This window comes from Falco naumanni, chromosome 10 (assembly GCF_017639655.2).
Source record: "Falco naumanni isolate bFalNau1 chromosome 10, bFalNau1.pat, whole genome shotgun sequence".
In the NCBI taxonomy this organism is placed as follows: domain Eukaryota; kingdom Metazoa; phylum Chordata; class Aves; order Falconiformes; family Falconidae; genus Falco; species Falco naumanni.
In genome coordinates, this window is record NC_054063.1 from 2,505,865 (window position 1) to 2,526,516 (window position 20,652).

At 40.9% G+C, this 20,652-nt stretch overlaps 1 protein-coding gene across 5 annotated transcripts in view; it reads left to right on the forward strand.

Annotated features, from left to right (window-relative positions):
* Nucleotides 1-9,955, forward strand: part of LOC121094535 (toll interacting protein) — a 66,655-nt gene extending 56,700 nt beyond the window's left edge. For 4 of the 5 annotated variants that reach the window (XM_040608262.1, XM_040608263.1, XM_040608259.1 and 1 more), the window contains 2 exons: nt 2,351-2,371; nt 8,789-9,955. In XM_040608262.1, the coding sequence (XP_040464196.1) occupies nt 2,351-2,371; nt 8,789-9,003 (236 nt within the window). In that variant the 3' untranslated portion in view covers nt 9,004-9,955. The remainder of the gene's footprint in view (nt 1-2,350; nt 2,372-8,788) is intronic. The other variant, XM_040608260.1, reaches the window with a different exon arrangement.
* Nucleotides 9,956-20,652: the final 10,697 nt, after the last annotated feature.

Below are 20,652 nucleotides of genomic sequence, written 5' to 3' on the forward strand. Positions count from 1 at the left end.
ACATGAGAATATCCCTATTGCAAAATTACTGTGCCAGCCAGAGTACGAACAGCAGAAATGACAAAGAGAGTACTTTCAGGTATAATTGAATTAGACGTAGAACTGAACAGATAAAACTGATATTAGACCTTCAAAATGGAAAAACAAGTACAGTGGTGCATCTTGATGTTCAGATCTTATGTTCTGCAGATTTTATAATTTGGAGAATATTTTTGGTAATACTTCATAAATCTATTTGGACAAGTAAAGAAATAACTAATGTTTAGCAATTGACAGTAGTGCCTGACATTCTAGCATGTAAGAATTTTCCTTTGTGCCAATTTTATTGATCTGTATGTTGGAGCTGTGCCCTTCTGCAAAGTTCCAGCATGTTTGTTTTAATTACTGCTATGATAATCTTCTGTATTGAAAATTCTTCCTGATTCTGTGACTTGTATTTGTAAAGCATTGCAAAGATGTACCCTTGGATTTGAACTTTTGTTCTAGGAAAGCTTAAATGTACTCCTTTAACTTCATAAATGCCAAACTTACTATGAGCCACCTTTGACCTATTTTTGGTGGTTATGATTTTTTTTTTTAATGTTACTGTGCTTTGAGTTTGCTGGTTTAGAATTTCTGTGGGCACCATCAAAATTTCTCAAAGCACTGTGAGTTTTAAAGCTTTTGCCGATTCACTAATCAATGACCCGCTCATAATAATTAGATGGATAGTTAGGTTTGGACTTTGAAAGTGACTTGACTTCAGAATACTTTTACTGTTTCATACATTTAATGGTATGGCTTAATAAAAGTAATTTCAAGTTATAAAAGGAACCAGTAGTGCATCTTGGAAGACCTGGAGTATTGTCGGAATGTTCTCTGTATATGAACTAGGGGCTGCTCCTGGGTTCTGTATCGTCTTGCAGCAAGGCGCCTGCGAGCTGCTGGCCCTCCCTGCCCAGCTGAACCGATCGTACCCCGGGGGGAGCTCTGCCGTACGCTTCCTTTGGAACCCTGCAGGGTTGTCTCTCTTTTTGAGGCTGCCTCAAGAAGGGCAGTGGTAGAACATCAGTATGAAAGGAGGAGATTCTGCTCTTGGGCAAGACTGTAAGAGTCTAAATCTTATCTATGATGGAAGTACAGTGAGTGGACTAAAATGATTATCCAGACAGTTTGAGTTATTTGTTAATGTCCAAAATAATTGTGCTGTAAGAAGAGATAGCATTAAGTTAAATTGAGCAGTGTCACAAAGGCCAAGTTGTTTTTGTGTAACAGAAAATTTTTGTTCAAAACCAAGTATACGTAACTAATCTTCTAATTAAGGTTGAAGCAACTAATTCCTCATGCTTATCTCTTATCATGCAAGCTGAGGTAAATAGTAGGAGCAAGCACTTAGTCACTGTGTTAAGCACATGAAGCTTGAAATGCCAACACAGGTAATGTTCTTTTCCCCACATTTGATGGTAGATGTTACAGAGCTGTGGTGAGAGCAGAAATGGCCACAGAATATTCTTGCACCATGTTGATTAATTTCAGAAGTTTTAAAAATGAAAAACTTGCTGACAATAGCACTAGTTGCTACAAACTGTAGTTGCCATAGATGATATATCTGTGGATTGTTTCAGAAAATTTGAACTTGTCAGTCCTGTTGCTCTTATGGAAGTTATGTTTATCTACCTGTTTGTTTTTCTAAAGATTACTCAGTTTAGGCTGTAGAAGGTTGTGGTATACTAGTTGCTTACAGTCCAGGCTGATCTTGATAGCGTATCAGAGACAGTAAGCTAAGAAAAGTTAGTTCAATAATCAAGACATATTTCTTACCAGCTAAGTATTCATGGGATAAATCAGCAATCAATTTGTACTTACCTTACAAACACCTGTGCATTAAAACCCCATGTGTTTCAATGCCCTATCAGAGTCCAGAATACCATTTTTTTATTGAGGCAAAGGTGTGTGTGTGTGTACCTTATTTCTCTAGGTGTCTGTATTGAGTTTCATGGGTTACTAACGTCACAAGCTATTTGTTGAGAAAACCATGGATGTATGTTGTCCTTTGTGGGCTATAAAATACAATCCTTGCTGCAGACACCTGGTGGTTTACTTATTTTGAAAAGATTTCCTCTGTTACTTTTGTAAAAACACCACATTTAGGAAACTTGTTCAGAGTGCTGAAGCAAATTAGTTGGTAGACTGAATCCTAGCAGCATTTAGGTTTTGATATGAGGTAGTTCAGGTTTTACCCAATTGCCTCAGTTTATCCAACTTTCACCTTTGGAAGCTAAATGATTAATTTCCTTTTGAAAATAGATTAATATTTCTTTCCCGTGTCTTATTCCTTTCCCCTTGCCCCTTCATTTTCACCTATCTTTAGGGCTTGAGTACTTTGCTCTGGGTAAGTTTCCAAGCTCTTGCCTCACTCCCATCCTCATTGACTCAAGTGTCTTTGCATGAACTCATCTAAACAGCTTTATTTGTTACAGCAGACTGTATCACAAGGTATTGCCACTGGGATGTCACAATAGAACAATTCAGGGCATCTCCTGGAAATTGTTATAGCCCCTCTAACCTCTTGGAAAGTCTTAAAAGGCATCTGCTCAGCTTCAAGCTGTAATAGTTAAAGTAATTGGCGGTAATGGTGTGAAGGATAAAATGTGATTTGATGGTTCTGAAACTGTTCTGTGTCAGAGAGCTGGTTTCTTAGAAGAGAAACTGATCTTGAAACTGTTCTGCTGCTGCAAGGTTTGGGGAGAAGCAGGTGATGTCATGACTTTTTGTAAACTTGAGAGTGAAGAACTTGGTTCTGGAATGACATTGAGAAGACAGCCTACCAGTTGCCTTCTGTTAATCTTCAAATAAGCCTTTTTTCAAAAAGATAACACTTTTTTTTTTCATCAGTGTATATGTTTCGTGCACATCTTTGATCCATGTCAAGTTAAGCATCTGTCTAGAAGTCTGAAGGCAAATTATGTTATAGGAGATCAATTTTCCTTCAATTTAGACTTACTTTACTATGACATCTTTGATTTTGAATTGTGCAAAGATATTGTGACATCCTTAACTTTGATAAAAGCATTGGTGTTCAATCAAGTATGTTCAGAAAATTCTAGAATTACTCCTTGCAAGATAAAATGTCATTTCATGATGCTCTGAGTTTTAGAAATATGGAGTAAATAAAACTTATGTGGTTGTCACAATTTGGTTTATTCTGAGCAGTGGAACTGCAGAATTTTTCTGTGGGTCTGTACACTTCGCTGTTCTAGTAGTTCGCAAAGAAGCAACTTTTTTTTAAAAAAAAAGGAATGGTGGTATACATATTTTAGCACTGATTTTCCTGCAGCAAATATCATTAAGTTCTATTTGTCTATTTTTAAAAAGGATACTGATTTCTTCATTTAAATGAAAGAATTAGTGTTGAGAATGTTCCCGAGTTTACTTTGAAAGGGACTATGCATGGGACAGAGTAAAAACAAGTGAAGAAATTAAACACAGGGCACTGAACCAGAAAAGAAAATAAAAAGTGTGTAATGCCTTGTGTGCAGGTAGAAAAAGTTTACCCTGTTAATTCTGCTTTGATGCTTCCATTGGCGCTCACAGCGATTGACTTGCTGTTGTACGTGCTTGTTTCGTGTATTGGAATGTCACTGCTTATGTCAGCATGTTTGCCATTGCCATTTCACTGAACTGGAAAACTGCTTCATTCTTCTGATTTATAACACTTACCTAATATCTGAGAGCAAAATGGGAACGTGCAATTCCATTGACAGTGAATTCTTACGTGGTTTAGTTTGTTTTCACCTGTTAGGGAAATGAGGTGCTTAATATGTAAAGCAACTTTTTACTGAACATTTAATAACTTTGGCATTTATTAAAACTTTCTCTAATGACCGCATATATATAATTTGCTAAATTTTAGTGTGTAGTTCCTTCAAGCTTATGCTTAAGTCTTGCTTACTGTTTTATAAATCAGAAATTATAGATGCTTTTAGCCTGAGTGTGGAACAAAGCAAAAAACCAAGGTACTCTTTACATTGGTATTTGTATAGCTTGAATGTTGAGTTTTGTAACAAGTAAGCATTTATTATGGAGGGTTTTATTAAGAATCACTGTGATAGTAACACCTGTTTGTGTATAGTGTGGTTGTAGACAGCATAAACTAATTCTAGAACTGTTAAGAGCTGAGAAAATGGGTTTTGAAATTCTTCAGTGGAAAACAATGCTATTAAGAACTTTGTCTCTAAAATCAATAATTTAGACTGAAAATAATACTGCCTGTACAGCTATCTAGTTTCATAATTACCTTGTTTTGGTGAAAGCAGTAAGGAAAACTGTGCTGATCTAGATTTATTTTTTTAATTTATTTTCTTTTTTTTTTACATCTACAAGACACTGAAACTATTGGTAAGCTGTAGGATGCTGTGGTACTCAGTGAGCCTCATGTTTCATTTGGATTAATATTTTTAAAGTAACCGGTATGGGCAGTTTCTGCACAAGTTAGGCTGATAGTTGGATAATCTTGGGGTGCTGGTGACTTACTAAAGAATTTTAGGAAACTTTAGATGTAAAACACAACTTCCATTGCTCTGTTCTTTCAGGTACTTTGCAACTTTTTTTTTTTTTGAGGCCATGCGTCTTTGTTCACCTGTTGTAAATATCTAGATTTTTTTGTAGGAAATGTGAGGAAGGAGTTGAGACTTGTTGAAGCTATGGAATAGGCAGTCTGAAATGCTGCTCGATACGATTATTGGGTAAAGTCTGTTTGCAGTGTTGAGGAGGACTGCACAGTGGTTTGACTCCAGGGTGCACACATGGTCTGATTTGCCATATGTTCAAACACATAGTGCCAGACAGAATTCCAGGGGCCATAGTCCAAATGGCATAAGAAGCTCTAGAGCTAAATTTTAGGCTGCTGTGGAAGAGGCGATAGGTGTCCTGGTGGTGTGGCCTGGCAGAGACGTGGTTCCAATGTGTAGGTAATAAATGTATGGTGAGAAGGACACTTCTTTTAGTTGCCAGCATGAACCTTTTCAAATAGATGCAGCCTGTACATTAGACTTAAAGCATCTAGTTTCTTTTTTGCCTCTAATAAAACTTAAGGTGATTACAAGGGGAATTTTAAAATCAAAATTGGAGAACGTTGGTGGGTATGGAGGTGCTTACAATTCAGTAATGCATCCCTTCAGATAGGACAGAAGTCCAGGGTGAGGAAAGAAATAGCAAAGAGTATGTTAGATAAAATCACATTTGCAATGTATGCAGTCAAACTATATTCAACTATAGTACCTTTTGAGCCAGAACTGATGTAAGTTAAGATGGGTTTAGCCGATACAACCTTGAATGTGCATTTTAATACAGCTTATTGAAAGAAGATATTCACTGAGATACTAAAATTATGTATAAGCTAGAGTGAGCATAGACATTTTTAATGAAATACATTAAAGAAAATCTGGAAAGGCAAGGTAAGTATTGGAATTGCTCTTTGCTTTTTTTTTAGGAGATACTAAGTCTGAGTAAAGTAGTACAATGTAGTCTCAATGTACTTGATCACTTAAGTACTTGCAGTCATTATGCTGAGATGAGGCTGCAAAGAGGCATACTTGAAAACTATGTTGGTTGTAGATTTGCTTTACGTTATTGTGCTTTTGGAGCAGTTAGAATTCCAATGGAAGACAAGCAGCTTTTGATCTACTCCTGGGTAATATATGAAACCTGGTTCAAAAAGTATCTTATTTTGAAGATGTATGATAGTGGTGACGGTAACAATTCACCTTTGTTTAACTTAAAAAGCAGTAATTGAGATTAGCTTGCTTTTTTTTTTTTAAACTGGTGTACTAAAAACTACGTAAAAAATGTTAGCTTCTCAAAGTAAATGTATGCCAGATTTAAAAAAAAAACCCACCAAACTCCCTTGCTGAACTCTAGAAAAATCCTCTGCAGTACAACAGTAAAGTGGTTTTCTGCCAAAAATTGGGACATCTGCCCGAATGAGGGAATGTGAGAGTGTTAAATTACGTATTAAATCTAAACAGGTAATAAGGTTGAATAACAAAGCTTTTGAAGATCAAATGTGTAAGGAGTGTAGAACTATTTATGTTAAAGAAGCAGAGAACCTAGAATCGTTCAGGTAATTAAGTGACTCTAAAGATACAAGTATGTAAGGGAGTACAAAAAAAAGCCATTTGGAACGTGAGACCATAGCATGGGGGAGGAAGAGACACCTTAACAGAGACACTGTTAAGATGATCAGTAAAAAAATGCAGGTAAGACGACATTTGTTCCCAGTCTTGCATTTCTGATACATTTTTTTTAACTAGTTGCAGTATGTAACCTATTGCTTAATTAGCCTTGCATTCAGAAGCAAACTGAGAATCCTTTTATGAACAGTTCTGAGGTAACTGTTTCCTATTGCACAGACAGATTAAAACCTATGGAGATTAGAAAGAGCTGATTAAAACAACTAACTAGGTTAACTTTAGGAGAAGGGGACATGGTTATGTAGGGAAAGCTCATACCTTAGAAACTGTAGGCATATGAGTATGTGGGTAAGGATCATGTGGTCTGTGCATACCATCTTGCCAGCTGCGTTTTGAACACATTATTTGCAAGGACTCTTCCTGTCATATGATGCTCTGATACAATAAAGGTCCTCTTGTGGTTGTAAGAGCTATTTTGAAAAGCTGATGAACCGATAAAGATAAGTATGAGTCATCCCCTAATGGAGGGAGGCCTTTGGTCTGGGGGGTGCATCATATTTTTTAAAAAAATAATTGAGGGAAGGGGGCTAACGGGCAGTTTGTCAAAACAAAAACTCTTAGCAATTTATGAAATCTCTGACTGCAGCAGGTTGCAGAAGGATCTTACAGTAGTAAATGGGAAATAAAATCACATAGTAAGGCTGGTGTTAAAAGTATTATATGTAAAGAAAAAACTAACATTTGGTGGTGATTTCTTGATTGGTCATTACGCCCATAAAGATCTTTGAATTACTGTAGACTATTCTGTAACAATCATGGAATGGTCAGGGTTGGAAGGGACCTCTGGAGACCATCTAGTCCAGCCCCCTGCCAGAGCAGATTCTCCTAGAGCACATTGCACAGGATTGCATCTGGGCACGTTTTGAATGTCTCCAGGGAAGGAGACCCCACAGCCTCTCTGGGCAGAACTGTCCCAGTGCTCCAGCACCCTCAAGGTGAAGAAGTGCTTCCTCACATTCAGAAGGAACCTCCTGTGCTGCAGTCTGCGCCCGTTGCCCCTTGTCCTGTCTCTGGGCACCGCTGCGAAGAGCCTGGCCCGTCCTGTCGGCACTCGCCCTGGAGAGATGTGTGTGCATCGATGAGATCCCCTCTCAGCCTTCCCTTCCCCAGGCTGGGCAGGCCCAGCTCTCCCAGCCTGTCCCCATACGGGAGATGCTCCATCCCCTCATCACCTCTGTAGCCTCTGCCAGCCCCTCTCCAGCAGCTCCCTGTCCCTCTGGAACTGGGGAGCCCAGCACTGGGCACAGCACCCCAGATGTGGCCTCACTAGGGCAGAGCAGAGGGGGAGGATCACCCCCCTCGACCTGCTGGCCACGCTCCTGATGCCCCTCAGGATCCCACTGGCCACGAGGGCACACTGCTGGCCCATGGGCAACTCCCTGGCCACCGGGACTCCCAGGTCCTTCGCATACCAGCTGAATAGTGTTTCAAGCAGTGGACAAAACGCTCGGGTACACGTAGAGAGCAAACACAAAGGCTTTACCAGGCGGCTGTGCGAATCGGCGCGTGTTTGTGCAGAGGTGCACGTATTTCTCCTTGGCACCAGCATGGCAGAACTGGAAAAGCCCCCCCAAAGGTGTGGGACTACGGCAGTCAGGTCTGGAACTATTTAGACAAGACGTGAAATACAGCATTTTCAGAATTGATAACGGCTCTTAGATGTATACTACAGCTGGTTTTAGTTTTATAAAACCAAATTGTATTTTCAGCGATGGATTTTTGCATAATTATAAAAGTTAAGTGATGAAAAGGAACTTAAGTCTAATAATTTCTTTTAACAGGAATTAGAAAACTCATTTCCTAAGACAATCTTTGTAAACTGTCAGTGCTTTAAGTTTTCACAGATGTACAAGAAGTTCGTAAGTGTCAGATGAATGTTGTCCTCTGGCAGCAGCACAGGTTGGAGCAGTGTGTACCCCTGTAGGCATGAGAGGAATTGCTGTTCTGCCACTTTGTGACTTTTGCAGGCTGAACTTGATGGAACTTTAACCAGAGAAAAACATTTGCTTAAAATTTGCTTATGAGTGTCATCGAGTTTTCTTGTGGACCTAAGTACTTTGCTTTCCTTTGAATGCAGCGGAGCTTGCATGAATTGAATGTCTCAGTATCAGTTCTGCATATTGCTGATGTAAAATCATCTTTTTCATCACAACGTGAATACACTAGGGGCTAAAATATGATGGGGGGCAGCCAACCACACCTTTCTGTCATGTGCTTAGTGTTCGGTTAGTGATGTGTCTTCCTGGTTAATGCAAATCATACCTAATTCTTGAGCTATACCTGTTGCCATACTGTAGTTTAGCACTTCTGGAACATAACTTGGGCAGAGAACCTGTTCCAGAAAAATGTATTGTGATTGCAACGGTCTAGGTCTAATCTCTGCCATCTCCCCCCACCCCTGAGTACATGTTAAAAAAAAAAAAAAAAAAAAAAAAGTTGATGACTTGGGGTGAGTCATGAGCTGCTTTCTTCTTCAAAATCATTGATTTATTTAATTTAATTTAATTTTCCACTCATGTATGTTTTGTGGGTTTTTTTCTTCTGTGTTTTGCCTGCAGGGATGCCTGCAGTCTGTAATCCAGGCATGGTGCCAGTGGCAATACCACCTCCTGCGGTCAACCCTCAGCACCTGTGTAATGAAGAGGACCTGAAGTCTATCCAGGACATGTTTCCCAACATGGACAGGGAAGTAATCCGCTCAGTGCTTGAAGCTCAGAGGGGGAACAAGGATGCAGCTATCAACTCCTTGCTTCAGATAGCTGAAGAATCATAGATTCGCACTTCCTGCATAGTCCTTGTCCTCGATGCCACTTATTTTTACTTGCCAAGCCAGGGATTTAGCTAGAGGAAGAATGTCCCAGCAGCTTTCTGTTAGCGAGCGCATCCTGTGTGAAAGATTGTACCCCTTTTCTCCTTGGACATTTGGATCTTTTTCACTTTCTTTCTCAATCTGTACATACTCAGTTTAGCTTGTGTCCTACAGTACAGCATTGAAGCATCTTTACTATCAGCTATGCCCTGTGTAGTTATGTTCTGATGGGGTGGGGAGTAATGCTGCTTTTTTTTTTTTTCTTTCTCTCCCCCTTTTCATAAACTTGTTCTTACAAAGTAACTCTATGCAGTACAGGATTTACTACTGTTTGTTAGGTTGGAAAAAACCTTCCCCCCGCCCCCCCCCCCCCCCCCGGAAGGCTTGCTCTTTAAACATAATTGATCTGTTAAAGTATTTAGGTTTCATCAAGCAGCCTGTGTCTGCCAGAAATTAAAAGAAAGACCCTTACCTTGTCCTGTGGTGTTTAGTTATTGCTGTGATATATTCAGTTGTTTCTGATTGAAGATTTTTTGTTTAATAAGCAAATTTCTTAAATTGCGCTGTTGGTGTTTGTAATGAGCATCTTCTATTCAGTTACTCATCATACACCAAAGCAATATATTACCTGGTGTGCATTTGGGGCTTTATCCTCCCGTACGGTGTTGTTACGTATCTGTAAAATCCTAACAAGTAACTTTTAACTCGTACAGTATGTATTGCTGTGGCAGAGAGCGGGACTGAGCCTTAATGTACTCCCACAGTTAATTGCACTCTACCTACTTCTGCATTCCCATGGCTGTTTCAAAGGATAAGTGCAGAAGGCGAGATTTTTATTTTCTTTCTACCTGGAAAGTTACTGAAGCCGTAAACAATTATTTAAGGTGTTGTCTTACATTAAAAAAGCAGAAATCTATGATCTGGTTATAAGGCTTCTTTCTTTACACCTTTATTTCAGCAAAATTACAGTTTTCTATTAGTGGAAAAATTGTGTATTTTCCTGTAATCTGAAATAAGAAGCACGAGTAGTAGCTTCAGAATCTTTGAATGGCATTATGAGTTACTCAGTGGTTTGTTAGGCTACAGCTGCTGTAGTCAATTTATGAATATTTGATGCAGATGGAAATAAATTCTTTGCGAGAGAAAATTTAACATATCTGAGTTTATAGCCTAATCCTCAGAGGAGGTTGGAGGTTGCTTGTATTTATTGTTAGTGTTATTTTTTCAGATAACAGTTCATTTTGGAGCTGCAGAATCTTACAGTATGCACCAGTTACACCCGCTGGATAAAGTTCTGCGGTGTCTGTTTTTGTAGATGGTAAAGTAATGCACTTTAAATAGTATGCACCAGTTTATTTTTCCAGTGATGTGCAATGTTGCTGTTTTATCTTTGTGATGTTTGATTTCAAATACTTTCTACAATAGCCATAGACCTTTATATTTTCAAGAGTTGGAATGAATGTACACTTGAAATCTAGGCTCGTGAGTGATTCGTGAGAACATTAGAGCTGGGTTTGGAATAGGGAAAAGGGACCCATATTCCCTTCTTCCCCACGCTTTGTCTCATGTTCCACGATTAAAATATTTTCTTCATTATCTGCTGAAAAGCTGATTTTATTTCCTCCCCCCCTTACATTCAAGAAGCCGTTAGGTAGCACTGGCAGTAGAGCATTACTATTTATTTTTTTATGATTAAAAGCGATACTGAAACTTTAAAATACAGCACCAAAAATCATCCCAGCTTCTGAGCTTTTAAAGCTGTCTTTTCATAACGTATGATTTTAAGTTTTTAATCCCAAATGAATCCCTTACCACCTTAAATTTACTGTTGAAAGGGTGTCTTCACACATCTTCCAATTGGCTTTTCAATAATGAGATTCAAAGCTATAGTTCGTGTCCTTCAGTTGTAGAGTTACCGCATTTTATTTTCTAAAATAAAACGGGTGTTCTTCAAGAAGTTAGTCTTGCCCCTTCCCTACAATCATGGTAAATTTTTTGAGGTGTTTAGTCTTTATAGCACAGGGATTTGTGACATCTTCACCCAAAAAGGGTAAATCTTGGTAAGGATTTAATGCTTCGATATCTCCAGGAAGAGTGTCTTGCTCTAACTTTTACACAGATAACATGAATTGCTAGGGATGGAACAATTCAGGGAAAATGTATATATTTAAATTTTTATATTAAAACGTTGGGATCCATAATACAGCTTTTTATAAAAGCAAATGGTCGTGGTTCAACTTAATGGCTGGTAAATCGTACTGCATCCTATTAAGCTCAATTGCAAGCACAGAATAAACGCCTTTCAGTCCTAACCACGGGAGGGGTAAGTGCGAATGTTGGGGTCGCCAGGTTTATTCATAAACTGGGCTGGGGCCTCTGGGGGAGGCTCTTGACTCCAGAATTTTTTTGTTCTTTTTAAGCAAATATTAGACAAAACAGGGTGGATGTGTGAGTTGAAGATGGGACGTGTAGGAGCAGTATGGCCAGTAGATGGATTTCAGCACGTTACACTATACTTAACTATTTGTTCTGGGGAATTTTTGTCTTGATTTTAATTAAGCATTATAGCTGAAACTCTTATGTCAAGACGTGCTACTTTTATCTTTTTAAAAAGAACAGAACACTTACCATAAGCCTGTTCAGCTTTTCAGCATATATATCCTCTCAGTCAAACTGTTCATTGTCGGGTTTGAATTGGAGAGAGGTGAAAAAAGGCAGGGAGCGTGTGGTTATCTAGCGTCTGTGGAATTCAGGTGTTGGAGCTGAAGGTCTGTTTCTTGATTTAAAACAAAGAAATTGTCACCCGCTATGACTGTAGCTTTTGACAAAATGCTAATGGGATAATGCTACGTTTGATGCTGCTCTTCTACTCAACAGCTTTCAGCAGCTTGGAGCCAAAGCCAGCTGTGTAAGACAGGCATCTGCTAAAAGTCAGTGCTCTTAGTACTAGTCTGAGTCCTGCCAAGAGCCTAAACTTGCTAAAGGTAGGAATGTTTTTTGTCTAGCTAGATCCTTGCTACTTTCTTCTCTACTGCTCTTTGCATCTGCTGATGGTACTGAATGTTTTTTCCCTTACAAATGTTACTGCTTGTTTGGTTGATATGTAATACCATACAGAGGATGTTTTTTGCTGTAATAATTCTGAAGACATTGTTTCTCTGTATTGAGGTCCAGTGTCCAAATGTGTTTCTTGCACTCTAAAGTACATTAACTTTTTCATTCTAATTTAATAAATATATCATCTAAATGAAAGTGTATTACGTCTCTGTTGGAGGGCACCACAATTTGAGTCTTCGTCTGTAGACTGGTCTAGAATTCAAGTATCAGTTACTGTCTTACTTTGGTCTTTTGCTTGTTAGTTAACAAGTTATGATGGTTCATACTGTGATCATCTGGTGGGACTAGGATGGTAAGGGCTGGAAAGTGTTGAAGCATTCCTCTGGGCGGGTGCCTCTTTCTGCCTCGCCTGGGTGCCACACTCCAGGAGACGTTACGGTGTCAGAGGCCCGGAGGGTGGAATGAGGCCACAGCAGGGTTGTGTTGGTGGAAGGACAACATTGGAGGGCAGGGAAGGAGGGAAGAAGAGTGTGTGGGTATGGAGGAGATGCTCTGCTGCGTGAAGGGGCTGAGACGTCTCCAGATGACAGTGGTGTCCAGGTGAAGAGTTACAAAAAGACCTTGTCTGTGTGCCGGTTTAGCTGCAGTAAGAGCTGGCTTTATCTGCTGGTATGTAACGAATGAATGTTAAAGATCTGGTTCACATAGCATCTCTGACTGCAGAGCTGGCTTGGAAGTTCTGACATGGTGTCCCTCGTTCCGAGTTGTTGCCCCTCCCGCGTTCCTGCGGCCTGTTTGCTGCTCCCAGCTGTTGGGCTGGTGCCGGCAGCGGGCTGTCCGCAGCGCTCCTGCTCGCCGTCAATACGCGCCTCGGCGTGTGGGGCGAGCACTGCGCTGAGCCTGTGGAGGGAGGAGGGAACCAGCCAGGCTGGGGCGTTCTGTGATGGCGCGGAACCTGCTCTTGCAAGTGGTACCGGCCGGCTGGTGTGGTGCTGCCCGGGGCGGCCAGAGTGGCCGCCTCTCACGGCAGGTGACTAACGAACCTGATCATTGCAGTCATGAGGCGGCCGTTTCATGAGTGAGGTTCTTCATTTAAACAACAACGTCTGCTTCGCTCCATAAATGTGAGGTTTGATTCGGAGCTTCCTGATACCAGCAGGAATATTTTCACTGGACTCAGTTTGGATCGGGCTCTGCTTCGTTGCAGGTCACACGGTAAGTGCTGGCGTGAGAGAGGCTTTGGGTTACTGTTCCATTTTCAGATGTCTTTTGTTCGTCAACTCTGCGTTTCCTTGATTGTTAATTGATCACGTATATAAAGCTTTAATATACATTTATTTGGATGTTTTGATTTGATTCAAGTCCTACTAACGGAATAGGCTATTGGTTTAACCTGTATGCTGCTGCTGGCGGAGATCGCTGCACAGAAGATACTCCCCCGAGGTACCTGCTTGTTGGGTTTTCAGATAGCACTGCTAAGAAGTCGTGAAGGGGACACTGTTGGTTTTTTTCAGCTCAAATCAAAGATCAGCATATGGCTTGTAGCAGGATGACTGAGAACTCTTTCCCTCTTCATCCTAAATAATACATTTGAAGTGCTGGTTTTGTCCATTTGCAAAAGACCACTTGAAGCTACTAAAATGTGGGCGTCTGAATGACAAAACCTTGGCAGGATGATGCCAAAAGAAATGATGATTTTATTTTTCGTTTATGGCACAGAGTATTATGTGAATACTTTAAAATGATAAATTTAAATACTCCTGTTGAAACAACTGGTAAGACAAATCTGGTAACTGCTTTGGAGCACGCTTTTTTTTAAAAAAAAAATTAAAAAACGGAAAGATAATTTGTGTGTGTCTTGGAGGTTTCAGCATCTTCACACAGCATGGAAGCAAGAAGTGGCTGAATACTTCCCACCATGCTTCAGGACTTAAATTCATGTGAGCTGGAGCCTTGTTACCTGAGGACCAGGAATATTCGAGGGAACGTTTCAAAAGAATTAACGTGAGCTGGGTCTTCACTGCTAAAATACAGGAGAACCGCTAAAATGTACCTCAGGAGTGGCTCAGCCTGATGGGCTAATCTGAGTATTTTTATATTGAAGGTGATCCGTTGCTGCTGTCTTCAGTGCAGGGAACAAAACCGACAGTGAAAGCAGCTGGGAAAATCGGAGAAGCTTAATCACTGCAGTGCTGCGGTGTCAGCTGTCAGCGTGACCGTAAGGACTATGTTGTTACCGTCTCTGTATGAACAACCACAGTGCTGCTGTGATATTAGATGTTAGGATGCATTGTGGTTTTGTTTCTTTGATTGTCAGTTTTATGTTTGAAATAAAAACGCTTGTTTTGCTGTTACGTGAGTTGGGTTGGATGGGGTGAAGGAAGCTTATGCAAAAGAAATTCTCAATCCTTTTCTGCTGGAGGCAAAATCCAATTAAGAGTCTTTCAGTACCGCAGAGGCTTTAGAAAGTGGAATAAATAAAAATGGGTTCAAGGTCTTCAATGCTTTGATTTTTAGATCTCAATCAAAAAATGTATGGTTTCTGTAACAAATACAAATGGAGTGTGGTTGGTCGTTTAAAGGAGGTCAGTGATTTCTGGTCCCTTCTGACATTGCAGGAAGGAGGTATTCTTTAGTTTGTAGCCAACTCCTTGTAAAGGTCTCGGTCCCCAAAATCATGAAGATGTCAGGGCTTTGTGCGATGCTCTGCATCAGGCAGGCCCTTTGGCACGCACCTCCCGCGTTCAGGCTTGGGGTAAGTGAGCGGTGTGCGCTCCTGTTCGCTGCCGCTGCGGTAGCTGGGGAGCCTCGTACGCCAAATCGGGGACTGACCCGATCTTGTCAGCAACATGATCTTGAGGCTCAGGAAACGAATGTGTGAAACCAGGAGATGCAGAAGTGAAGGTATCCGGGAGAATGTTCTGGCGTAACTCGGGGCCAGGAAGCGCGTTGCCTCTTACTGAATGGGATCTGCGTCAGCAGGTGGTACCTTGTTACCTGCAGCGGCAACAGCAGCAGTGCAGGAACTGCGTGTGTGGGGTAAGTAGATGACATGAGTGAACATGTCAAATTCTTTAGACATAAAGTTAGCGTATTAAAAACACGGGAAGTGGTATCAAATGTGAATAGAGGGAGGGAGGTGAATGGAGTCAGGAGCCAAAATCAACAAGAGAGCTTCTTAAATCACTGCCTGGAGGTGCCGTTTCAAAAGATGAACTGGGAAAAGTTACACTGAAGGTGAGGAGGAAAGAGAAATGATGTAAGGGGAGGGGGAGCGTGTATTTATCCTGGTGTTTAGTATTTCTATATTGTGCAGATTTTTTCAAAATATGCTTCAGACCCAGGGAAAGATGGATAAATAAAGGCCTGCTGTTCTTTAACCAAAATGATTTGGAGCTGTTGTTTCCCAGCTTACAGGATAGTTTCATTCAGTCTTTCAAATGACTTTTACTCTGTTGGGCTGTTTTCCAGTTCCCCACCTGACTGCACGTTGGCATTTTCCCTTTTTGGAAAGCCTGGAGCAAGCACGGGCCGGTAACGTGTTTGGGGAGGTGAAGGGCCCTACATGAGTGTTGTGCAGGTATCTTGCCCGTGTGGCTTGTTAAATTGTACTAAATTCTGTCCTCCAGCTGATCAACTCTGGGTATATATTGTAGATACTAATTTAAAACTTAACAGATGCCTTTCATGTGATTAAGTATTACAGTTCCACACATGCCCTGACTTTCACAGGACAACAGCATTTCCTAGGTATTCACCCAGCTTAGATCATCAGACAATAAAACCTGCCAATGGCTTTATTTGCAGTGGGACGTTTTAATCAGTGAGCTGTTTGAGATTCTCAGTGTGGTTGACAGATTTGTTTAGAAGAAGTTGTATTGACACATCAATAAACACTATGGGCAGTTACACCATAGATACGTGTATTAGTAGGTAACATTCCTAGCACAGTAGTCCCTGTGATTGACTAGTTAGTGGAACAGGAAAAGGAGTGTTCCCTTCCCTGGTGTAGGTAAGTGCTTTTCTATGCTAATTCTTAATTTTCAGTGAAGCATCAGTATATTTGATCGTGGTAAATACCGTAGGATGAGAAGGCAGCACTTTCTGATTGATTTGACACCTCATGGAAATGACGGGAAAGAGCTCGGGGTTTATTTCATATTACATACTGTTTCTTGTTTAAAATATTATCCGTTAACTTGTAGTTCTGTGTTTTGCTGCTGTGATTGTACATATAACTATTCAGAAATTTTGCTATAAAAACAAGGCGTACATGCATTTTCTCCTTCTGGTTCTAAGGAGCTTGATCTAGTACACAATAGCAAGAGATACTTTAACATCAATGGTAACTTCTTGTGTATCGAACAAATGTATGTCTTCATGTTTTCTTATTTAGCTGATCTCTGTGCTTTCAAGTAATTCCTAGAGGTCCCTTGGACTTGTAGTTTGCTCCAAAGAGAAATCTACATGCTTGCCTCCTCCTGAATCCCATTTACTTAAAAGTGTAAATCCCTCAGGTTTTCTTCTGTGTAGGCTTAAGGAGAAAAAAAAGGTACAAAAATAGATGTTCCTAAAAAAAATAAAGTGATTGAAAGCTGTATTTTAAGGAGAGCAGAGAAAATTCAGTGGTTTTCTTTGCAGTGGACTGATTGAAAAAAAAAAAAAAACCACCCACAAAAAAACAACCAAAAACACCACACACAAAAAAACCCCCGCAGACCGACCTCCTCCTCCCCCCCCCAAAAAAAAAAAACACACAAAACAACTCAAACAAAAACAAACAAACAAAAAAAACCAACCAAACAAACAAAAAAAATACCCAAACCTCCAAAAACCCACTAGTCAAGATTCTCTTCTAAGCGGTGAGTTGTGGTGCTGATCTGGCTGGTTTTTTTCATGATCACAATACTTGATCTGTAGTTTTGGATTGCAGTGCCATCTCCAAATTAAACTCCCAGGTAAACTATCAGCTACCTGGCAATAATGTGGTATTCGGCTTTGAGAAATAGCCTCTGCATCTTCCCTAATTAAGGAACTGAAAATTTAAAAGTAACGTTATGTGCTAATATAATTGATGTCTGATGGATGAAGGTGCTCTGCAAGGCTTAGTGTTCCCAGCGGAATTAAAAGAGTAGTTGCTGGTTCAGTTTTCTTCAGAGAAGCGAGCAGTGACCGTCAGAGGGCAGCTGAAGCCTTAAACATCTTTACCTGGTGCTTAAAGGAGTTGAGGAAAACCTGCACCAAGTTGACAAATCTGCCTAATTGTCCACACTGCTTCATCCTGACGTGGCAGCAGGTCTGGCAGCAGGTCGTGCCTCTGAAGGCACGATACATAGGGATCTACTGATTTCATTCCAGGATCGCATTCCACTTCTAAATAAACGTGTATAAAACATGCAATTATTTGCTCAGACAGTTACCCGGTGTTTTTCAGCCGAGCCTCCAGGGCAGATTCCAGGCTTTGTACTGTAACATCTACTGACAAGGTAAACGCTCCGAACGGCTCAGGTAAAGGTGATGAGCTAAGATGAGCTACCGTGAGAAAAGGCAGCCAGTATTCTCACTGTGAAAATCCATTCCAAATCTTTTAGGTAGCACAGGAAACAAATGTGCAGTTTAAAAACATCCTGAACCTCTTTATGAATATTGTTAAAACTATGGGCAGGAGAATTTTCTGATTTTACCGAGTTCATTGACCACACTTTTAAGAAATCTTCAAGTAATAGGAGCTTCCATTCATACATAGATTTGTTTCTTCAGCTGAAGAAGTGAGCGCTGATTTCTACAGCCAGATGCGTTTAGATTTAGATACTGAAATGGTAGTGATGGATGAAGTTTTCCCTTCCTTTTTTTTTTTTTTTTTTTTTTTATACTTGTCTAGTGGCCCTCTCCACTAATTACAGGGGAAACAAACTACAGCCTGCCTGTTCCCTCATCTGGGCAACTAGGGTACAGCGAGCAAATGAGAGGGGCATTTATCTCCGCGCCTTTGACGCCCGCGCGCAGAGCTGTTAGGACCTGTGGGGGGGGATTTAACCTCACCCAGGTGAACGGTTTTGAGAGCGTCTTTGTTCCCAAAGGCTGCTAGAGAATATACCAGCTGAGGTAACGCCCTGATGCCACTGGACTCTGTCATTTAGGCAACGGGGATGGGTGTCAAACCATCACCAGTCACAGAAACTGAAAAATAAGAGACAAAACGAAGAGAAGAGCCTTCTCCCTGTCACTGTGATGTCTGTTTGATCCATAACAACACACAGTAAAACTTCCTCTAGGCACAGGAGTTAAGTGCAATGTAGCTACAATTTTTTCTGGTTTGTTTTTTAGAGACCCCTTAAACCCCTTTTTTTCCCCAGAAATCCCCAGTTTTGTGATCGAAAGGAAACAATTCACCTATTTCTGTAATTTAAACAAGAATATTTCAGTCATCTATTTTTACTCTTGACTATTGTAGCACTTTAAAAAACCCACAAAACACACAAACCCCAAGATTTATTTATTTGACTGATATTTTTATTATTTTTTTTTACAAGTAAGAAATGAGAAAAGGTGATGACAAACTGATGTAGGAGCCCTTAAAGAAAGAGCACAAGGTATCCTGGGGAAAACAGGATTCCAGCTTTCCTAGGGTGCCTGCTTGCTTTTCCATGCGACCTTCTCTCCCTTCTGCTGACTTTTCCCTGGGGAGCCAGGCGCTGCGGAGGTTTCTGCAGTGCATGCCGTCATACACAGGCATTGCTCCACGTAGACATAGTTATAATTTATGCTTGTTCCATTTTGGCAAGTCAGGGTCACCTCTCTTCTGTGGCTGCTGAGCTCCTGGCAGCAGCTACACTCATGTTGCATCTGGTTTGCTTCAAAGGAGTATCTGTGTTGTGCCAGGGAAAGAAAATACCACTTCTCATTAAAAACCTGACACAGAGAAGCCCCCCAGTGATACTTGTCTTGGGGGTTCGGGGTGTGTGTTGGGGTTTTGTTGTACAGCCTCCCACCCCCTCCCTCGAATGTGATTTTAATTACCTGTCTCTTTAGTAGTGCAAGTTGCTTCCATTGAGTCTGATTCTACTCAATGGAATCATATAAAGACAGTAACTTCCTTGCTATTCTGGGATCATAGAATCACGTAGGTTGGAAAAGACCCTTAAAATCAGCGAGTCGTGCCCTGCATCCTGCTCCCAGCCCTTGCGGACGGGTGTCCCGTTGGGGACCTCCCCACGTTGCTAGGGCCACCCATGAAGGGCTGACAGTGGCTCAGTGAGCACTTCTGTCAGCTCCTTTGGTACCCTGCAGTGGCTGATCGAGAGACCAGTATTAATGAGGTATAAATGAGGCCGTAGAGATGCTGAATTAAGGGTTTGGAACTCACATGGAGAAGCCAGGACAAGTGCCTTGGCAGTAGGCCAGCTCAACAGGTTCGGAAGATTCGCAGTCACTGTGGTGGATCACAGTCGTTTTGCTGTGAACTTTGCAGGTTTGACCTTCATAAAAAGAGAGGGGTGGGGGTGGAAATGGATGCTTCACATCACCAGTTCAGAACTAAATGACTGCTAACACAATTTTGAAGTGCGTGATGTCTGATGATTGGGATCGGCAGCGTGTGACGGGGGTGGTGGATGCTGTGTAGTGTATCTGGAGTTTTCAGGTTGTCCTGTCTCCACTGCCCAGTGGCTTTGGAAGGTAATGAATGCAGAGGCTTAAGCGCTGGTGCTTGGGGTTGTGGTATTTAGTATCAGGAAAACAAATCTGCTTTTTCCTTTTTGCATAGATAGTGAAACACAGTGTCTTGATAAACAGAGTAAGTGAAAACTTGAGGGGGGGTGGGGGGTGGGGCGGGGGGAGGAATCTTTCCATCCACTTAAAGATAGAAGTTGAATACAGTGCTCTTCAAGTAGAAAACGTGAGTACAGCATTACTTACGTTTGCATATTTTGCAGCAGCCATCAGGAGTAGTCTCTGTTTCATCCTTTGCAAAAATAAGGAAGAAGGGTTTGTGTTAATGCACAGATGACAGTGGTGAGTAAGAAAATAAATTACCATCACCGATACTGGGCAGAAGGCTCCTCTGTGATGAATGAAAGGATGGATCACTTACTGTCGTGTGTCCCTCCCCCAGAAGTCTTGCATCTTTGTAGCCACATGCAGAAATACTTAGCTTTTCTTATTACTAACATTACAAGATTAATTTCATTCTGAAGACATTCCTGCAACTTTAGCGAAAGCAATTTGTTGTGTTCTTCCTTGCCTCTCCTTGTTCTTTTAAACTGCTTTCAATCAATGAAGAATTGATTCAAACTTACAGGATCGCACTCCTTGGGGTTGTACTCAGGGCATACTTTTTTAGTTTGGACTGCAACAAATTGATCTTCAATTTTTTCACATTTGTAATGGCTGCAATGATCTAGTACCAGGATGTCGTCAACCTAAGATTTCATAAGAAAAGCAAAGAATTAGGTTTTTTTCACTGTAATCAAGTATAGTATGTTTACTTAAAAAATGCCTGAGCTAATTAAGCTCTCACACCTCAAAGATTCTAAGATGCTTCTGACCTTTCAAGCA